At 40.7% G+C, this 18160-nt stretch overlaps 1 protein-coding gene across 2 annotated transcripts in view; it reads left to right on the top strand.

Moving 5' to 3' along the window:
- Nucleotides 1-17539, top strand: part of PCSK5 (proprotein convertase subtilisin/kexin type 5) — a 463699-nt gene extending 446160 nt beyond the window's left edge. For both annotated transcript variants that reach the window (XM_032290888.1, XM_032290887.1), the window contains 3 exons: nt 9921-10021; nt 11435-11621; nt 15213-17539. In XM_032290888.1, the coding sequence (XP_032146779.1) occupies nt 9921-10021; nt 11435-11621; nt 15213-15619 (695 nt within the window). In that variant the 3' untranslated portion in view covers nt 15620-17539. The remainder of the gene's footprint in view (nt 1-9920; nt 10022-11434; nt 11622-15212) is intronic.
- Nucleotides 17540-18160: the final 621 nt, after the last annotated feature.

The raw sequence follows: 18160 nt of genomic DNA, 5'->3' as shown, positions 1-18160 counted from the left end.
TCAGCTTGAGTATCATCCCATCTCCTCCGTGAAGCTTTTGTTAGTCCTCTCAAGAGTATTCTTCCTCCTTAATTCTGTAATACATTGCTTTCTCATAGAAATTTTATATTACATTTTAATTAAACATGTCCATGTCTCCTACTAATTGTGAGCCCCCCAAGCAAAGGCAAGGATTATACTACATTCATTGTGTATTCCTTGTTTCTACTCTAGAGTGTAAAACGTAAGTGTTCATTAAGTGTTCACTGAATGAATGAATGAATGAATGAATGTATAGGAAACATACTCCTAATGTCTTTTTGCAAATTAAAAAATGTTCAACTATTAGATCTTCAAAAATTGTTTCTCTACTCTCCCCTCCAAACTCCTTTTGTGGAATTTCTATTAAATGCAATTTAAAGTTTATTGACCTGTCCTTTGTATCCTACCTACTCTTATATATTTTACCTCTTCGACTCTATGTGAGTTATACTAGGTTAATTCTTTGGCACTCCATTTCATTCCCTGATTTGTTCTCTGTGTTCAATCTAAAGTCCAACCCATATATTTTTTTGTTTTTAATTTAAGTGACTATGTTTTTACTTTTGAGATTTTTAATTGGCAGTTGCAGTGGCTAATACCTGTAATCCCAGCACTTTGGAAGGCTGAGGTAGGAGGATTACTAGAGCCCAGGAGTTTGAGACCAGCCTGGGCAACATGGCGAAATCCTGTTTCTACAAAAAAATACAAAAATTAGTCAGACATGGTGGCACACAACTGTAATTCCAGCTACTCGGGAGGTTGAGGTGGATCACTTGAGCAAGGGATGTCAAGGCAGCAGCGAGCTGTGATTGTGTCACTGCACTCCAGCCTGGCTGACAGAGTGAGACCATGCCTTAAAAAAAAAAAAAAGATTTCTAATTGTTTCTTTTTCTTAGCCATTTTTATTTTTGATCTTTTTGTGTCTTATTATTTATAGATACTATGTCTTCATTTATTTATGGACATCTTATACCAATTTTAAAGACTTTGTCCAGTGTTTTTATATAACTATTATCTGATGTAAATTCATGTTCTAATTGTTGATTGTGTTTATCATCTCTTTTTTAACTTTATTTTATAAACGAGACAAAGTCTTGCTATGTTGTGCAGGCTGATCTTGAACTCCTGGGCTCAAGCAATCCTCCCATCCTGGACACTCAAAGTGCTGATGTTACAGGCATGAGCCACTGCACCTGGCCTGTCATCTTTCTTAGCATTCATTTTATCTGTATACTTTGGAATGCTGGTCTTAAGCTCCTTGTAAATGAAATATTTTGGTTTTGGTTCTTTACTCCCTCTATCTCTTCCTTTATCTTTGCTTCTCACAGTCTAGAAATTTTTTCACTAACTCTATCCCTCTCTCCAACCTGAAACTCAGTCCGGAAACAAAATGTTCCAGTATTCCTGGAGGTGATATTGATGACAATACAGATCCCATCTGCAATTCAATTAGGAGCTCAGGGGAGTTCTTGTCAGGAGGTTATGTCTACAAAGGCAGAGTCCCAACCTGACTCCCAATTTAAGCTCTAAGCCTAGATTTGGGCCCTGGTCTTATGTAAAACACTTTTAGTTCCTAATTTGGTAGAAAAGGTAAACTCACAGCCACCATTGCCTACTCCTAGTCCTGGAGCAGAGAAGGTGGATGGCTTGAATCTGACTACCATTTTGCATTTATATTTCCTTCATGTTCCAAAGAGATTTCATTTTCTTTGTAAGGCCATCTATCTTTTGTTTCTCTCTTTATATTTATTCTATAATTTCATTATGTTTAATGTGAATGGGATGTCAGAACCTGAACTTATCAAATATTATCTTTAATGCATATGCGTTACTAATGGATAATCAGATTCTTGGAAGAGGATTATACCCTAAATTATTGCCCAGCCTCACTCTACTAATCAAAATGCCTGGTGGGATGGCAGGAGGGACACTTAAGACTTTTAGACGAAACAAGCAAAGGCCAACCTGTTAGAGCCTGCTTCTAATCCTGGTGGTGGTGGTGGTTGTTTCCTTCCCAAATGATTCATCTTGAGGCAATAGGTTGATAACACAGAAATGCCAAGAATTAGGGAAAACAAGATGAGAAGTCACGTATTCCCCCACACTGGGAGAAGACCGTCAGCACATTTCTGCTTAGCTACTGAGCTGAAACTCCGAAACAGTATCTTGATGACATTATATTTTAAAATAACTTCTTCCCAAGTACACGTGAATACGGCCATCTCCAAGTTTAAGGTGGCTTCCAATATTACCTATGTCTTGGTATCTCCAAATCTGTCTCTTTTTCCCAAATGGTTTTCCTGGGCTCCAGTTCCATACATCCAGTTGCTGACCGAATATCTCTAATTGGATGCTCAACAGACACCTCCAACTACTCACCCCACTCCCAAACCACTTGTTCTGATGCTCCCTGTCTGGATAAATGGCTCCACCATTCACCCAGTTGCCTGAGACTGTAACCTCGCCATTACCCTCTGCTCCTCCCCCTCTCTCAATCCCCACATTCAGTTTGTCCCCAAATCTTGCCAAATCTACCCCTTAAATGTCTCCTAACTCCACCTCCACTCTCTTGGTATTCTAGTGTCACTGCCGTAGTTCAGACTCACCATTCATTATCTGAATAGTTTACCAATTATTTAGTTGGTCTTCCTATCTTTAGCATTAGTCAGCCTGTGATAAATCGGTCTTCCATAGGCTCTTAAACTGATCTCTTTACACAACAAATATGACTGACCTCCACTTAAAAACAACTCTCCACTGACCTTAGGATAGAATTTTGTTTTCTTTTGTTTTGTTTTTGAGACAGAGTCTTGCTCTGTCACCCAGGCTGGAGTGCAGTGGCACAATCTTGGCTCACTGCAACCTCTGCTTCCTGGGTTCAAGTGATTCTCCTGCCTCAGCCTCCAAAGTAACTAAGATTATAGGCACACACTACCCCTCCTGGCTAATTTTGTGTGTGTATATATATATATATATATTTTAAGTAGAGACGGGGTTTTGCCATGTTGGCCAAGCTGGTCTCTCAAACTCCTGACCTCAAGTGATCTGCCTGCCTCAGCCTCCCAAAGTGCTGGGATTACAAGTGTGAGCCACCACACCCAGCCAGGATAGAATTTTAATTTAGTATCTTTGCATATGAGGCCCGTCAACACAGATCTCTTCTCATCTTCAGCCTCATCTCTCCCCATCTCCTCTCCTATCCTCTAATCCAGGCATAGTTAGTTGCTGTAAACCTGAGCCAACCTCACCCACTTTCCCTCTCTGGAATACTTTTTCCAGCCTGCTCCACCTGACTACCTCTTTTGGATCCATTAGGTCATCACTTCCTTCAGAAAGCCTCCCCTAGACCCTTCGTTCTATATTCCTTTAGTACTCTGTGTATTCATTCATCCATTTATTTATGGTGCAATGTTCATACAACCGTGAACAAACCAGCCAAGGTCCCCGCAGCCCAGGCTAGTTTAATTTGTGTAATTGTACTTAGTGGTGTATCAGCACTATCCAAGAGAAATAAAATGTGATTTAAAATTTTTAGTAATCATGTTTAAAAAATGAAAATAAACAAGTATTATTTTAATTGTACACATTTATGCAAAATATTTGAACATGTAATCTACATACATGTTACCAAGATTTTTATTTTATTTTATTTTACATGTACAGCACAACTCAAGTTGCACTAGCCATATTTCAAGTGCTCAGTTGCCACCTGTAGTGGCTACTATATTGGACACCACAGTAATAATCTAGAGCAATGGTTTCAAATGGTATTTTAGCAGTGGCCACCTTCCTCAGATAAAATCTGAGGCTGAACCCTATTAGGTAAACTGATCCAGGCAGAGCTGCTCAGGTGGAAGCAGAGGAACCACCTCAGAGCCCCATCTGATGCCCCTCCCCGCTATTCCCAGGAAGCCCCTAAGGCAACTCCATTAAAATTCTACCATATAGTGGTTCCCAATCTGTGTCCATTCGCAATTGACTCCCGCCCATGAAAGAATTAGCCTTCCAAACAAACAGCAGTAACTACTCATTAATCCATGTTATCTCTTTTTCATTCCAGAAACACATATGGTTAACGCTCAAAATGTCTAACCAGAATTAGATAACAGATGAGAAAATACACTGAATTGGGGGTGGGATGGGAGTGGTGGGAAGCTGATACTGTCATTGGCCATATGGTGGTAAATATTGGCTATTTGATTTTTTGAAAAGTTGAAGTTATCTCTGTTACCATGATTATTGGATGTGTGAGACCTTTATCCCAAATAGAGCTGCCCGATAAAATATTTTCATTTGTGAAATCAGACAACCCTAATTCCAGCCACTAGTGTTGTGCAGTGAGCAGCACAGTGCAGTGGGGGGTACTTGGTTTCTAATTAAGATTAAGCAACCATCATTAGGTAAGCTAATGTCTTTTACTGTCAACCAGTCAAAACAGGACAACACCAGCCTTTGAAGTTATTTGTGGGGATTAGAGCAATGATTCATGATATTGTAAGCGCAGTTTGAAAACCAATACATTTTTTTCAACTTTCATTTTAGATTGGGGGTATATGTGCAAGTTTGTTTCAAAGGTATATTGCACAATGCTGAAGCTTGGAGTATAAATGAATCTGTCACCCAAGAAGTGAGCATAGTACCCAATATGTAGTTTCTCAACTCTTGCCCCACTCCTTCTCTCCCTGCTCTTGTATTTCCCAATGTCTATTGTTCCCATCTATTTTATTAATTTTATTTTTGAGACAGAGTCTCACACTGTCACCCAGACTAAAGTGCAGCGATGCAATCTCGGCTCACTGCAGTTTCTGCATCCCGGGTTTAAGTAATATTTGTGCCTCAGCCTCTCAAGTAACTGGGACTACAGGCGTACACCACCACCCCTGGCTTATTTTTGGTTTGTTTTTGAGACAGAGTCTCGCTATGTTGCCCAGGCTGGAGTGCAGTGGCGCAATCTCGGCTCACTGCAACCTCTGCCTCCTGTGTTCAAGCAATTCTCCTGCGTCAGCCTCCTATCTGGGACTAGGGACACACACCACCAAGCCCAGCTAATTTTTCTATTTTTAGTAGAGTCCGGGTTTCACCATGTGGGCCAGGCTGGTCTCAAATTCATGATCTCAAGTGATCAGCCCACGTTGGCCTCCCAAAGTGCTCAGATTACAGGCATGAGCCACCACATCTGGCTGAAGTCTTACATTTAAATCTTTAATCCATTTTGAGTTATCACCTATATGGTGATTGTAAGGGATCTAGTTTTATTCTTCTGCATATGGCTAGCCAACTATCCCTGCACCATTTATTGAACAGAGATTCTTTTTCCCATTGTTTATTTTTGTCGACTTTGTCACAAATCAGATGGTTGTAGGCATGTGGCATTATCTCTGGGTTCTCTATTCTTTTTCATTGGTCTATGTGTCTGTTTTTCTATCAGTGCCATGCTATTTTGGTTACTGTGGCCTTATACTATAGAAATACTATACATGTCTTTATTTGGGTTTGAGATTTCCTGGGTGAATTAAGGATGATGGTTTTGGGCATTAGCAATCTCAAAAGTTCATCCTCACAGTATCCTTGAGATTGTATTCAAGGGATGAGAATTACAGGAAAATGGCTTGAACCTGGGAGAAAGAGTTTACAGTGAGCTGAGATCTTACCACCGTACTCCAGCCTGAGCAACAAAGCAAGAGTCTGTCTCAAAAACAAAAATTAATAAAGTATAACACATCTGTAGGGTGTTAAACTTTAAAATAATAGAAAGCATTCTAGAACGGGAGTTAGTGAATGAATCTTGCAGCCCTCTGGAGTGTTCGTACCTCTTCCTCCCATATTTGACGTCAACCCATGAACTTGCCCAGTTGAAGTTCTCTGTCTTTGATGCTCATTTTTTCCGCTATCATTCTTTTTAATTTTTATTTTTTATTTAATGTTATTTTTTCATATAATTCTTTGCAGTGAGCAGTCCTTTCTTTGCTATAGCGCACATGTCCCTTGCTGGCTAGGAAGATGTTGTGCTATCATCTGGTTTTGCAACATATAGATACAAAATCTGGAGACAGGTTTTTCTCGTGGGAATAAACTAGGTAGAAGAAAAGGTGAGTTCCTTCCTTAAGTCATTAGTTCTCAGAGTAAGAAATGAGGATGCATGAAAGAATCAGGAAAAATTTTGCAACCTAAATAAGAAATTACCAACTATATATTTTATTCACTTTGGACTGCCCAACAATTTTAGGTTATTGAAAAGAAAAATATGTAAAAGCATGGAAGGAGGGGTAGACTGGGAAAACGTAGCCTACTCAGGCCTAATATGTACCTTTCTCTGTAACTGATACCTTCGTAATTAGCTCATTCCTTGCCTTTACACACTTAACTTTTTACTTATCCTCCTCATAAAATTTTATTTTTCTATTTTGTTTTTGTTTTTTGATTTTGTGTTATTGTTTCCTCTCCTCATAAAATGGTTTGGAATCAAAATCCAGGCTGAGTAACCAAAGCCTCTAAACTCTCCCAAGATGCACCTTTCTGTGTGGACTGAGGCTCATGAGCAGAGCTCAGAAGTTGCTTCGCATTTGCTGAATTCATCCCATGGGGTTCAGTCTGAAGGAGAGCAGATGGTGAGCTGCTCTGAGTTTTAAAGCAATGCCAAAATGCCTGTCTTTTAGGTCCCAAAGACCCTGCAGATCCTTAGAAGCAATGATAGATGTAGGATATTAAACTTTAAAATAATAGAAAGCATTCTGGAAATTAACAAACTGCCTTTGCAAAAGATTCTGGGTACCCTAAGTGTGCAGGTTTGAAAATAAATCAGTGCAGGAGATGTAAATGAAGTCCCTGATTTGTCACCCAAAGCTGACATGTAGTGCCCTCGGGTATTGACTGGGATCTGGGCCTCAGACAATTTATTGTTGGTCTTCGAGAAAAATGTAACAAACCGTGTCCAGGCACGGTGGCTCACACGTGTAATCTCAGCACTTTGGGAGGCTGAGGTGGGTGGATCACCTGAGGTCAGGTGTTCGAGACCAGCCTGGCCAACATGGTGAAACCCCATCTCTACTAACGAGAGTAAAATTTTGTCTCAAAAAAAAAAAAAAAAAAAAAAAAATTTAACCAACGTTAATGTAGGAATTTTGTGACCTAACCTAGCTATGGCCTGTTCTCCCTCTTTTAGTGTTTTCTACTCTTACTTTATTTTATTGTAAATTGACAAATTATAATTATATATATTTATAGGGTACAAATCGATGTCATGATCTATGTATATACAATGTGGAATAATTAAGTCAAGCTAATTAACATGTACATCAGGCCAGGCACAGTGGCTCACACCTGTAATCCCAGCACTTTGGGAGGCCAAGGTAGATGGATCACTTGAGGTCAGGAATTTGAGACCAGCCTGGGCAGCATAGTAAGACCTCATCTCTACAAAAAAATAAACAAAATGTGGCCAGGCTCAGTGGCTCATGCCTGTAATCCCAGCACTTTGGGAGGCCAAGGCAGGAGGATCACTTGTGGTCAGGAGCTCGAGACCAGCTAGCCAACATGGTGAAACCTCACCTCTACTGAAAATACAAAAAATTAGCCAGATGTGGTGCATGCCTGTAGTCCCTCCTACTCGGGAGGCTGAGGCAGGCTAATTGCTTGAACCTGGTAGACAGAGGTTGCAGTGAGTCCAGATCACACCACTGTACCAGCCTGGGTAACAAAGCAAGAATCTGTCTCAAAAGTAAAAATAAAAATAAATAATATATATTAGCTGGGTATGGTATGTACACCTATAGTCCCAGCTACTCAGGAGGCTGAGGTAGGAGGATCACCTGATCCCAGGGGGTCGAGGCTGCAGTGAGCCATGATTACACCATTGCAATATAGCCTGGGCAACAGCCTAGGATTACAGATGTGTGCAATTGTGCCCTGCTGAGGTGCTCTTTCTACCACACTATCTGCCTTAGCCACCAGATAGAGGAGGTCCAAATTTACAGCCTCTGTTTCCTGTGAAGGCAATTGGAGAAAAAAAAACATGAGTTCGTCACCTCAAATACTTACTCATTTTTGTGATAAGAACATCTGAAATTTACTCTTACCAATTTTTAAAGTACATTATTAAGTATAATCACGAGATATAATAGATTCCAAAAACATATTCTTCCTGTCTGACTAGAACCTTATAACCTTTGACCACCATCTCCCCAGTCCCCCCAGCCTCCAGTAACCACCATTCTATTCTCTACTTCTATGAGTTCAATTGTTTTAGATTCCACATTAAAGTGAGAGCATGTGTCTACCCTTAATTTCTCGTCATTGAAAAAAAAAAAAAAAAAACTCTCTTTTATGTTAAAAACTGAAGTAAGACATCTAAGCTATATTTTAGAAAAATGTAGAATGGGAAAAAGGAAGAATGGAAATAAGAGAAGATTGATTCTTCCATCAGTGACCACAATAATGTTCCAGAACATACAGGAAATTCTGTACGAAGCTAGAGCTAAGGTAAAAGTAAAGTGGTTTTGAATTTATATCACTACAGGCAGCTTCCAACCTAAGAAGCAGTTCAGTGGTAAAGGTGTTTATTCTCTAAGCTGTTGTTAGAGCTCAGAATTTATTTTTCCACAGAAACATTATAAATGATTGAGCTCACAGATCGGCCATGAAAAGTAATTTAACTACATTGTGAATGTCAAGGACAGATTCATGGTTCTACTTCAAGTTCAAAAACCACCCTTTACAGGATTGTTCTGATGGGAAGACCTATATCAAGTTCCCACTTACAATACCAGGCATATTCTATGCCCATTAATCTGATGCTCCCATTTGAAAATTATCAGCAAAATGCTCAGGAATTCCTAACGGAATGAGCTAGATTTAGGTCTCCTGTCCCCAAACTTTCCAGAAGTTATTATCCCTTGATACCTGCATAGAAGAAATGTTTGGGCCTGTCCTTTTTGGGGTGTCTGAATTAGAAGAGAAGAGTATTGCCTCCATAGGAAACAGGGGCTATAGATTCAGATCTCCTCCTCTATTTGGTGGCTCATGTGATAAAGTAAATGGTGTGGTAGAAAGAGCACCTCAGCAAGGAGCAATTGCACACATCTGTAATCCCAGCTACTTGGAGGCTGAGGCAAGAGGATTCCTTGAGACCGGGAGTTTGAGAACAGCCTGGGCAACATAAAGAGGCTCCATCTCAAAAAATAAAACAAAACAAAAAAGAAAGAAAGATCAAGAGGTTATAAGTCAGCAAACTTGAATCTGAGTCTTGACCACCACCTATATAACCCTGGATAGGTGACATTACATGTCTGGGCCTTAGCTTTCATTTCTTAATATTTTTAAAATGAAAAATAAATAAGAAATAAATGTCAAATTTCTGAGAAGAGAACTTACAGCTTTCAAGAGAATTTCAAAGGAATCTATCACCATCATCATGACCCGAAAATTAAGAACCGCCAAACAAAATGACCTGCTAAATCCTTTCAGCCCTAGCATTTTAAGTGCCAAGTTCAGTGTTATTTCTCAATTAGAAATTGTCTATTCATGATTTACGCACTGAGTATTGCAATCATCCAAACAGCTAGTAACATCCTCCACACTAGCTAAGCGATAAACAGAAGGACGAATAACGGTTTTATACACTTTCTACATGATTTCTCACTCTCTGAAAATCTTTTCTCTTGCTGTAATAAAAGATCTGTCATCCCTAAATCCTCAATTTTCAGACTGAGAATCTACATCGATTGAACTAATTATATAATTTTTACTTTGTGTGGGAGACTTCTTTCTTTTTCAGATTGTCAATCAATTCATCCTTCTTCTTCAATTTGCTTGACATATTCCTTGTTTTTAAGTGTTCCGGAACAAAGACAGAGGTTGAAATCTAAGGTCAATATCATAACTTAAAGCGTTTTTTCTTTCAGGAAAAGGAGCGTTGAATTGCCTAACCTGCGTGTGGAGTTACCACCTCATGGGAGGGATCTGCACCTCGGAATGTCTTGTTGGAGAATACAGAGTGGGAGTGGTATGAAGGGCTGGGGGTGCGGGGCCTTCTGCTCTCTCTAGAGAGGAACATGAGCTTAGTTCCTGCATGTCATTTGGGGCAATCAAAAAGTCCCAAAATTCTCATATTATAGAAATAGTGTCTGTTTAATATTTTAAAATCTTCTACCAGCCAGGCACAGTAGCTCACACCAGGCACAGTGGCTCACATCAGCACTTTGGAGGGCCTAGGCGGGCAGATCATGAGGTCAGGAGTTTGAGACCAGACTGGCCAATATGGTGAAACCCCATCTTAAACAAAAATTAACCACGCATGGTGGCACACACTTGTAGTCCCAGCTGTTTGCTGGGCTGAGGCAGGAGTATTGCTTGAACCCAATCACACCAGTGCACTCCAGCCTTGGCAAAAAAGTGAGACCCTGTCTCAGAAAAAAGAAAGATTATATGAGCGGTAAGTAACAAAGCTGGGATTAAACCTGAAGGACGTGATAATACATGAGATACAGGATTCGACGAGATAATACAACTGAGAAAGCACCTTAGCAGTGCCTGAAACATGCCAAGGTGCTCAATAAAAGCAATTTATAGTCCTTCTTTTTCTATCATACCATACTTCCAAGTTACAGAAGTAAAATAGGAATTAATCTTCCCTAACCCACATTTCCAGTGCCAGTCAAGGAATAACTTGTCGGGAAGGAAGCCACTTTCTTCTCATCTCTCTACTTTCTTCCCATAGAGATTTAACTACTTGAGCTACAGAGCCACAACATATATTATTCTGGAGCCAGACTACAAGAATCCAATAAGCACAGAGGCCAAGCAGGTCACTAACATACATGCCGGGTCAAGGAAAACCACAACATAAGCTTGAAGCTTGAAGGAAAGTGGAAATTGATGTATCACCTACATGTTGGTGACAAAAGAGCAAGTGCTGGGGATTGTGTCAAATAGAAGAGTGAAAATCAGGGCCATTGCCACATGGGAGTGATGAATCCAGTGCTGACAGGTCTTCTAGTTTCTAAAGAGAAATTAGGAACGAATTTACATGTGAAATACCCCACTTTTGAGATGTGGGAAATGAATGCAAAATATTTTAAACGGAAAGTCAATACTGTAGGCCAGATGAAACTAGTCCTTGACCTGAGCTGTCCTTGAGAACATGAGCTGTCAGTTCCTAACCCAAAGTGTTCTAGACATCTGTTCTCCCACTGTTATTAGCAGATCTCAAAGGGCAGGGCCCAGCCATGATTCCACCCCATCACAGACAGTTGGTTCTTTCACCCAGCACAGTTAAAATGGGCTCAGAACACACCATCCTTCTGCTGTCCCCCACACACCACCCTCCTTATGGAGACAAGATAAATGCCATCTGGAAACTCCAGTGCCTTGTTAATACCTCTGCACTCAAAAGGAACCTCTTGATTGCTCTTAACAGGGAAAGAAATTTAACTGTGAAAAATGCCATGAGAGTTGCATGGAATGCAAGGGACCAGGAGCCAAGAACTGCACCTTGTGCCCTGCTAACCTGGCGCTACACATGGACGACAGCCGCTGCCTCCACTGCTGCAACACCTCTGATTCCACCAGTGCCCAGGACTGCTGTGACTGCCAGGACACCATGGGTGAGGGGAGAACAAGAGCAGCATATAGAGGAAGGGCATGTGCTCAGGAAGCCAATGGGAACGGAGGGAGGGAGGATGGGAAGTTCAGGAGAATCAATATGGCTACCTTTTTATTGAGTGCTTACTATGGGCCTACTGTACTTGAAACTTCATGCCCATTGTCTCACTTCACAAGTAGAGATTATCAGTCCCACTTTACAGATGAGGAGACTGAGGCTCAAAGAATTGGATTTGCATGCCCAAGTCGACACCAATAATAAGTTTCATCTGGGGACTGGGTGTGGTGGTTCACGCCTGTACTTCGAGAGTTCATGCCTGTACACATCCTAGCATTTTGAGAGTGTAGGGTGGGCAGATCGCTTGAGTCTAGGAGCTTCAGACCAGCCTGGGAAACTTGGAGAAACCCCATCTCTACTAAAAATACAAAAATTAGCTGGGCATGGTGGTTCATGCCTGTAATCCCAGTTACTCGGAAGGCTGAGTGAGAGGATCTCTTCAGCCCAGGAGGCAGAGATTGCAGTGAACTGAGATTGCACCACTGCAGTTCAGCCTGGATGACAGAGCAAGATGCCATCTCAATTTTTGTTAAAAAAAAAATGGCTCATCTGGAATTAAATTCTCTGCTTGCCTCCAAGACTAGCTCTACTCAAGTAGAGCTAGCATTTTATCTTTATGAATTTACTTTGTTCCTTTTTTCATTCTTCCCTCCTGGGGAAAAAAGGAAAAGAATCAACTATCAAGGAAGCTGATGTCAATATTATCTTGATTCTGTTGAAGGATCATTCCATGAAAGTCAGCCCAAACCTAGACTTCTCATTAGAGACTGATGACATTTGAGAAATGAATTTTTCTTGAAGGATAAGAAGTAAAACTCCCTTTACCAATTTCCAGTCCTTCAGCTGTCTCCACATCTAACCCCATCCGTGTGGGTACTTGATTCTCATTGGTCACAAACTTAGAAAGATCTCAGACTGAGAGATTTCTTCTCAAAAAAGAAACATATATTCTTAAAATATACTTTCTATACCAGAAGTAGATAATTTCCTTGGGGTTCGGAAGTAACATTCACCGACAAAAAGAGATGCCATATTTGTGAGTCTGTCCATTTGTAAGTTAAGAAAACCCCAGACCCATAACTGCTACCAGCCATTTCTTTTTTATTTTTGATCAGCATTCTCAATTGGGTTTTAAGTATCATCTCTCCAAAAACATTTTCCTTCTTTTAGCTTTCCTACCCCTTTGAGCATCTGGTTTTCTCTTTTCTTCATACACACCTACGTTGAGGGTCTGATTGCCTAATATCCATCCTATGTCAGCTAAGAATAATAACCCTCATAACATTAACACCTTTAAATGAAACCAGAAGTTTGTGCATGCTGCGCGCAGAGTTTGTGAAAGCCTGTTCCAACTAAGAACTATCTTGTCAGCTTTCCTGGTGCCCCTGAGGCTCTTGATGAGACACCTGCAGCAATCTGCAAAGTCTAAATGCTCTTGATTACCTTATCCTTCTTTACAGAGACACTCTACCCCCTCAAAGAAACCGTATCACAAAGGCTAACCCTGACTCTGCAGACCTGGGATGGAGAATAGTAAGCAAGGCATGATTGCATATGGCACCCTCGTAACTGAAACAACCTCGAAAGGATTTTTATATTGATTCTACTGCTTCAGACAGTATTTATCTCACAGTACCACACACAGATTGCTTATCAATCTCTCCAATGCTTTAATGTTTTCTCCAGGGAAGAATTTTGTGCTGAACTTACTAATGTTTAATGTAATAATGGTAGGTCTGTTACTTTAGAAGAAGCAGCTCGGCTTGATAGGTAAAATCCTATGAGAATTATGATAAAATAGAAAACTTGCTTAGCACTAGCAAAAAAGAAAAATAGTCATGATGAATCAGATCTCATTGGTCAATATTTAATAAACAAAAATCATTGCACCTTGCAGCAGTGTTATATTCATTTATTTAGTGTGTAGAACGTACCTAGAATCTCTCATGAAAGTAACCCCTGAACAAGGGAGACCCAAGGGGCTCAACAAATATTTATGGAAAACCTACTGTGGATTTCAGCTTGTACATCCAACATGGCCTGACAGTTTTTTCCCTCTGGTTCTTTCAAACTCCCATGTGGTGAGTTAAAGAACAGAAAAAAAAAAATAGAAAGACAAATGAGCTCATCCTCATCACTAAAGTTATAGTTGAATCTTTCCTTCTGTGAGGCAGTTTTGGTAACTCCATATTCTCAATCAATGCATCAAAACAGAGGCTGATGGATGACAGGGGTCAGAGCTCTGGATTTCCAAACTCTTAATAATTGCTGGGTAAGGTGGCTCATGCCTATAATCCCAGCACTTTGGGAGGCCAAGGCAGATGGATCACCTAAGGTCAGGAGTGTGAGACCAACCTGGCCAATATGGTGAAACCCATTTCTACTAAAAATACAAAAATTAGCGAGACAAGGTGGTATGCACCTGTAGTCCCAGCTACTCAGGAGGCTAACACATGAGAATTGCTTGAGCTTGGGAGACAGAGGTGGCAATGAGCCGAAATATTGTGCTACTACACTCCAGCCTGGGCGACAGAGCGAGACTCCATCTCAAACAAACAAAAAACTCTTAATAATGAGAGAAAAAAACTGCCTATAATTCAAGTTGATAGGATTTAAAGATGGTACTTCTTTTTCTACCATGCTAGGAGCACAAAACTCCAGGAAGCCAAAGAACAGTTGTCAGAGCCTTCTGTCCTAATGTCTTCAGACTGTAGCATGGAGCTAGGATTCCTGGATCTGAATTCTGATTGCTCCATAAACAAGGTCTTGTCTCTGACAGTGTGACAATTCACTTTCTCTCAGTGGACTTTAGTTTCCTCAAATGTCAAACAACAAATTGGGCTAAGTAATTGTGAAGGCCCCATATGGCTCTCAAAGTCGGTAGTTTTATAAATTATCTGCTCTTGCCCTTAAGTGGTGGGACAGTCAGGCTGGCCCCAGCTTAAGGTAGCTTGGGAGAAGACACAAGTCTTAGAAAAGAAGTTGGAATCGGGAAATAAAATAGAGCATTTAGTAATAACTAAAGCTTGGTCCAAGATGAAATATTTTCTTAAGAGGGAAAGAGAAGAATCAGTTGATAAGGTTGGACACTTGGTGGCTGACCTATGAGATACAGGGATAAGGGAACTCCCTTTGAATGGGAAACTGACCTTTCTAGAAGGATTTATTGGCTTCATCAGACATAGACTAGGATTCTCAGGGGGTACACACTCCAATTTTATACAGTGTGCCTTCTAGGAAAATCAGAGACAGGCCAGGTACAGTGGCTCACGTTTGTAATCCCAGCACTTTGGGTGGCCAAGGTGGGAGGATCTCTTGAGCCCAAGAGTCTGAGACCAGCCAGGGCACCGTAAGGAGACACTGTCTCTACAAAAAAATAAAATTAAAATTAAACAAAGGAAAATCAGAGACAGTGATTCTAGCATTTTCGATTTTTAAAATAAAGGTGAAATTCTAGCTCAGAAACTAATTCTCTCTATTCTATTTCTTCCACCTTTTCCCTCTTGCCTCTTCCTTTGGGGACTTCTTCCAACAGAAGAATGCATCCTTCAAACAAGCAAGGTTGGGCCTGCAGCTGAGCACTTCAAGACAGCTCTGTTCATCACTTCCTCCGTGATGCTGGCCCTTCTGATCGGGGCAGCTGTGGTTGTGTGGAGGAAATCACGTGGCCGAGTCCAGGCAACAGAAAAGGCCGGCTATGAAAAGCTGGCCGACCCCAACAAGTCTTACTCCTCCTATAAGAGCAGCTATAGGGAGAGCACCAGCTTTGAAGAGGATCAGGTGATTGAGTACAGGGATCGGGACTATGATGAGGATGACGACGATGACATCGTGTACATGGGCCAGGATGGCACAGTCTACCGGAAATTTAAGTACGGGCTGCTGGATGATGATGATGAAGATGAGCTGGAATATGATGATGAGAGTTACTCCTACCAGTAAACAGCCCCTGCCCCCGCTCACCATTATTCCACTCTCAGGCATGCCTGTGAGCATCACTGTTTTTGGTTTTATCCACATACCAGGCTGATGTGTCAGTGTCTCTATTTGTCTTCTTTAATCACGAGTCCAACCAAAATATGTAAGAATGATGAAATACTTTGTTCTTCCTTTGAATGACTAAACTCAATTAACAGTTCCTATTCAACCATAATTGAGGAGCAAGGATAAAATTCAGAGTATTTTCCTCAAAATAATATGTCAAGACACAAAAAATGCAGGAAGTGAAAACAAATGAGATTTGTGCAAACTCTTCTATGTGATTAAAAAAAATAGAAGGAGAGCAGAATTATAGAAATTTTATTTCCAAGCTGCATTGTGGAGGTGTCTGCTGCCTCCTGGTATTCTGATTTTTCTTTATCTAATTTTCTGTACTTAATGGGGGTACAAAGGAGTTGTTGGTTTGCAGGTATTTTTCTCCCCTTTAGCTGTCTCTAGGCAGAGATTTGTTTTGTAAGGGCCAAGAAAAGAGGATTCTTATCAATTGAATCCAGACCACCCCTGATGAGAAGAAGAGATCACCTCTGCTGGGCTGCTCAGGACCTACTTGAGATAAGAGAAGAAAAGAGAAGTTGCATCATAGCTGAGGAGCCAGGAGGTCACCAGGCCCTAGTTCCTCCACAGGAATCCACAGTCAGAAGGATTCTAAAGGCAGAGTAGGCCCAGGAGGGAGACAGTCAGGGCAAGCCCAGTGAGAAAGAAATCATAGTTTCCAGGAAACACACCCTCATGATTTTCTGAGTAATTTTCGCCTGGGAGACATCAGCTGTTAAGACATTGCATAATAAAAGAAAAATGGCAGTGTTAAAATAAAATGGAATAAAATGACAAATACTTCATCCACTCTAAAAAAAATATAGAGCTTTCCTTCATCAACAACCCATCACAAAACCATGGACTCTCCATAGAAAGAGCTGGAATAGAGTCTAACATAGAAAACAAAAATCCCAATATGCTGCTCACAAGCTGTACTCTGGCTGCCGGCCAGCCTTCCAGCACGGCTCACCACTTAGATTTTTGTTTCTAGACCTCCTAGGCTTCCCTTTTTCCACTCTTTTGTCAAGCGTGTTCTTGGATTCATGTACCTGAGGACAGTTTTTCTCCAGATTGTAACACAGAGAGGGGCTCTTGCTATGCAAAATGATGGTGTGGCAGGATCTAACAGATTTCCTTGTCAAAGCAGACCTTACAGGCAGTACTGAGTGGAGCACCAGAAAGTGAAAGTGACATTTTCAGAGAATGATAATTATAATCTATTGCACACCTACGACCAGATAACAAGCTAAGTAATTCCTCTAAAAAAAAAAAACAACCCACTTCCCCACTTTGGTACTTAATGTACTCCCATGAGGTTGGTGTGGCTATTACTCTGTTTTTTTGTAGGAAACCTGAGGCTTACAAGAGAAAAGTAGCCAGCCCAAGGTCATGCAAAGTTCATCAAGATGCAAGAAAAAATAATGGCCACCCTAAAGCTTTGTGTTCTTATAACTATCTACTGACATAAGGTGGGAAATAAGCATCCTAAATATAATTAAAGGCATGCCTATGATTTTCATCTGTAATATCAATTTTATCTTTACTAAATTCATGCATTTTCTTTTTTTTATCATATGTAATCACTGACATAGAAAATTTTTATGAAGAAGTCTTCAGTTTACTAAAGGCTTGTGTTTCTTTAGAGGAAAGCTCTTAAAACAGGGTTGACAGTCTCTGGAAAGAGCCAGCTAGTAAGTACATTAGGCTTTGTTGGCCAGAAAGTCTCTGTCATAAGCACTTAGCTCTGCTGTTGTAGCATGAATGCAGCTGGTACACAACGGATGGGTGAGCTGTACTCCAATAAAACCTTATTTATGAACACTGAAATTTGAATTTCAGATAATTTTCACGTATAATAAGTTTATTCTTTTGATTTTTTTCAACCTTTCAAAAATTTTAAAATGCAAAAACTATTCTAGTTCACAGCACTACAAGAACAGGTGGTGGGTCAGATTTGGCCAACAGGCTGTACTTTGCTGACTTTAAAACACTCTTCAGAGATCATGTGCATCATGTACATGCATGATACGCCTCCAAAAATTGTGATCATTTACAATTATCTTCTTGGCCAAGCAAGGTAACTCATACCTGTAATCCCAGCAGTTTGGGAGACTGAGGCAGGCAGGTCACCTGAGGTCAGGAGTTTGAGACTAGCCTGGCCAACATGGTAAAACCCCATCTCTACTAAAAATACAATTATTAGGTGGGTGTGGTAGTGCATACCTATAATCCCAGCTACTCAGGAGGCTGAGGCAGGCGAATCACTTGAGCCCGGGAGGCGGAGGTTGCAGTGATCTGAGATGGCACCATGTACTCCAGCCTGGGTGACAAAGCAAAACTCTGTCTCAAAAAATAACTAACTAAAATTATCTCCTTGCCAGGAGTGGCGGCTCATGCCTGTAATCCTAGCACTTTGGGAGGCTAAGGCAGGAGAATTGCCTGAGCCCA

Source organism: Sapajus apella, unplaced genomic scaffold, assembly GCF_009761245.1.
Source record: "Sapajus apella isolate SASKATOON/1434 unplaced genomic scaffold, GSC_monkey_1.0 scaffold24, whole genome shotgun sequence".
In the NCBI taxonomy this organism is placed as follows: Eukaryota; Metazoa; Chordata; class Mammalia; order Primates; family Cebidae; genus Sapajus; species Sapajus apella.
This window is presented reverse-complemented; position numbering and strand designations above follow the sequence as displayed.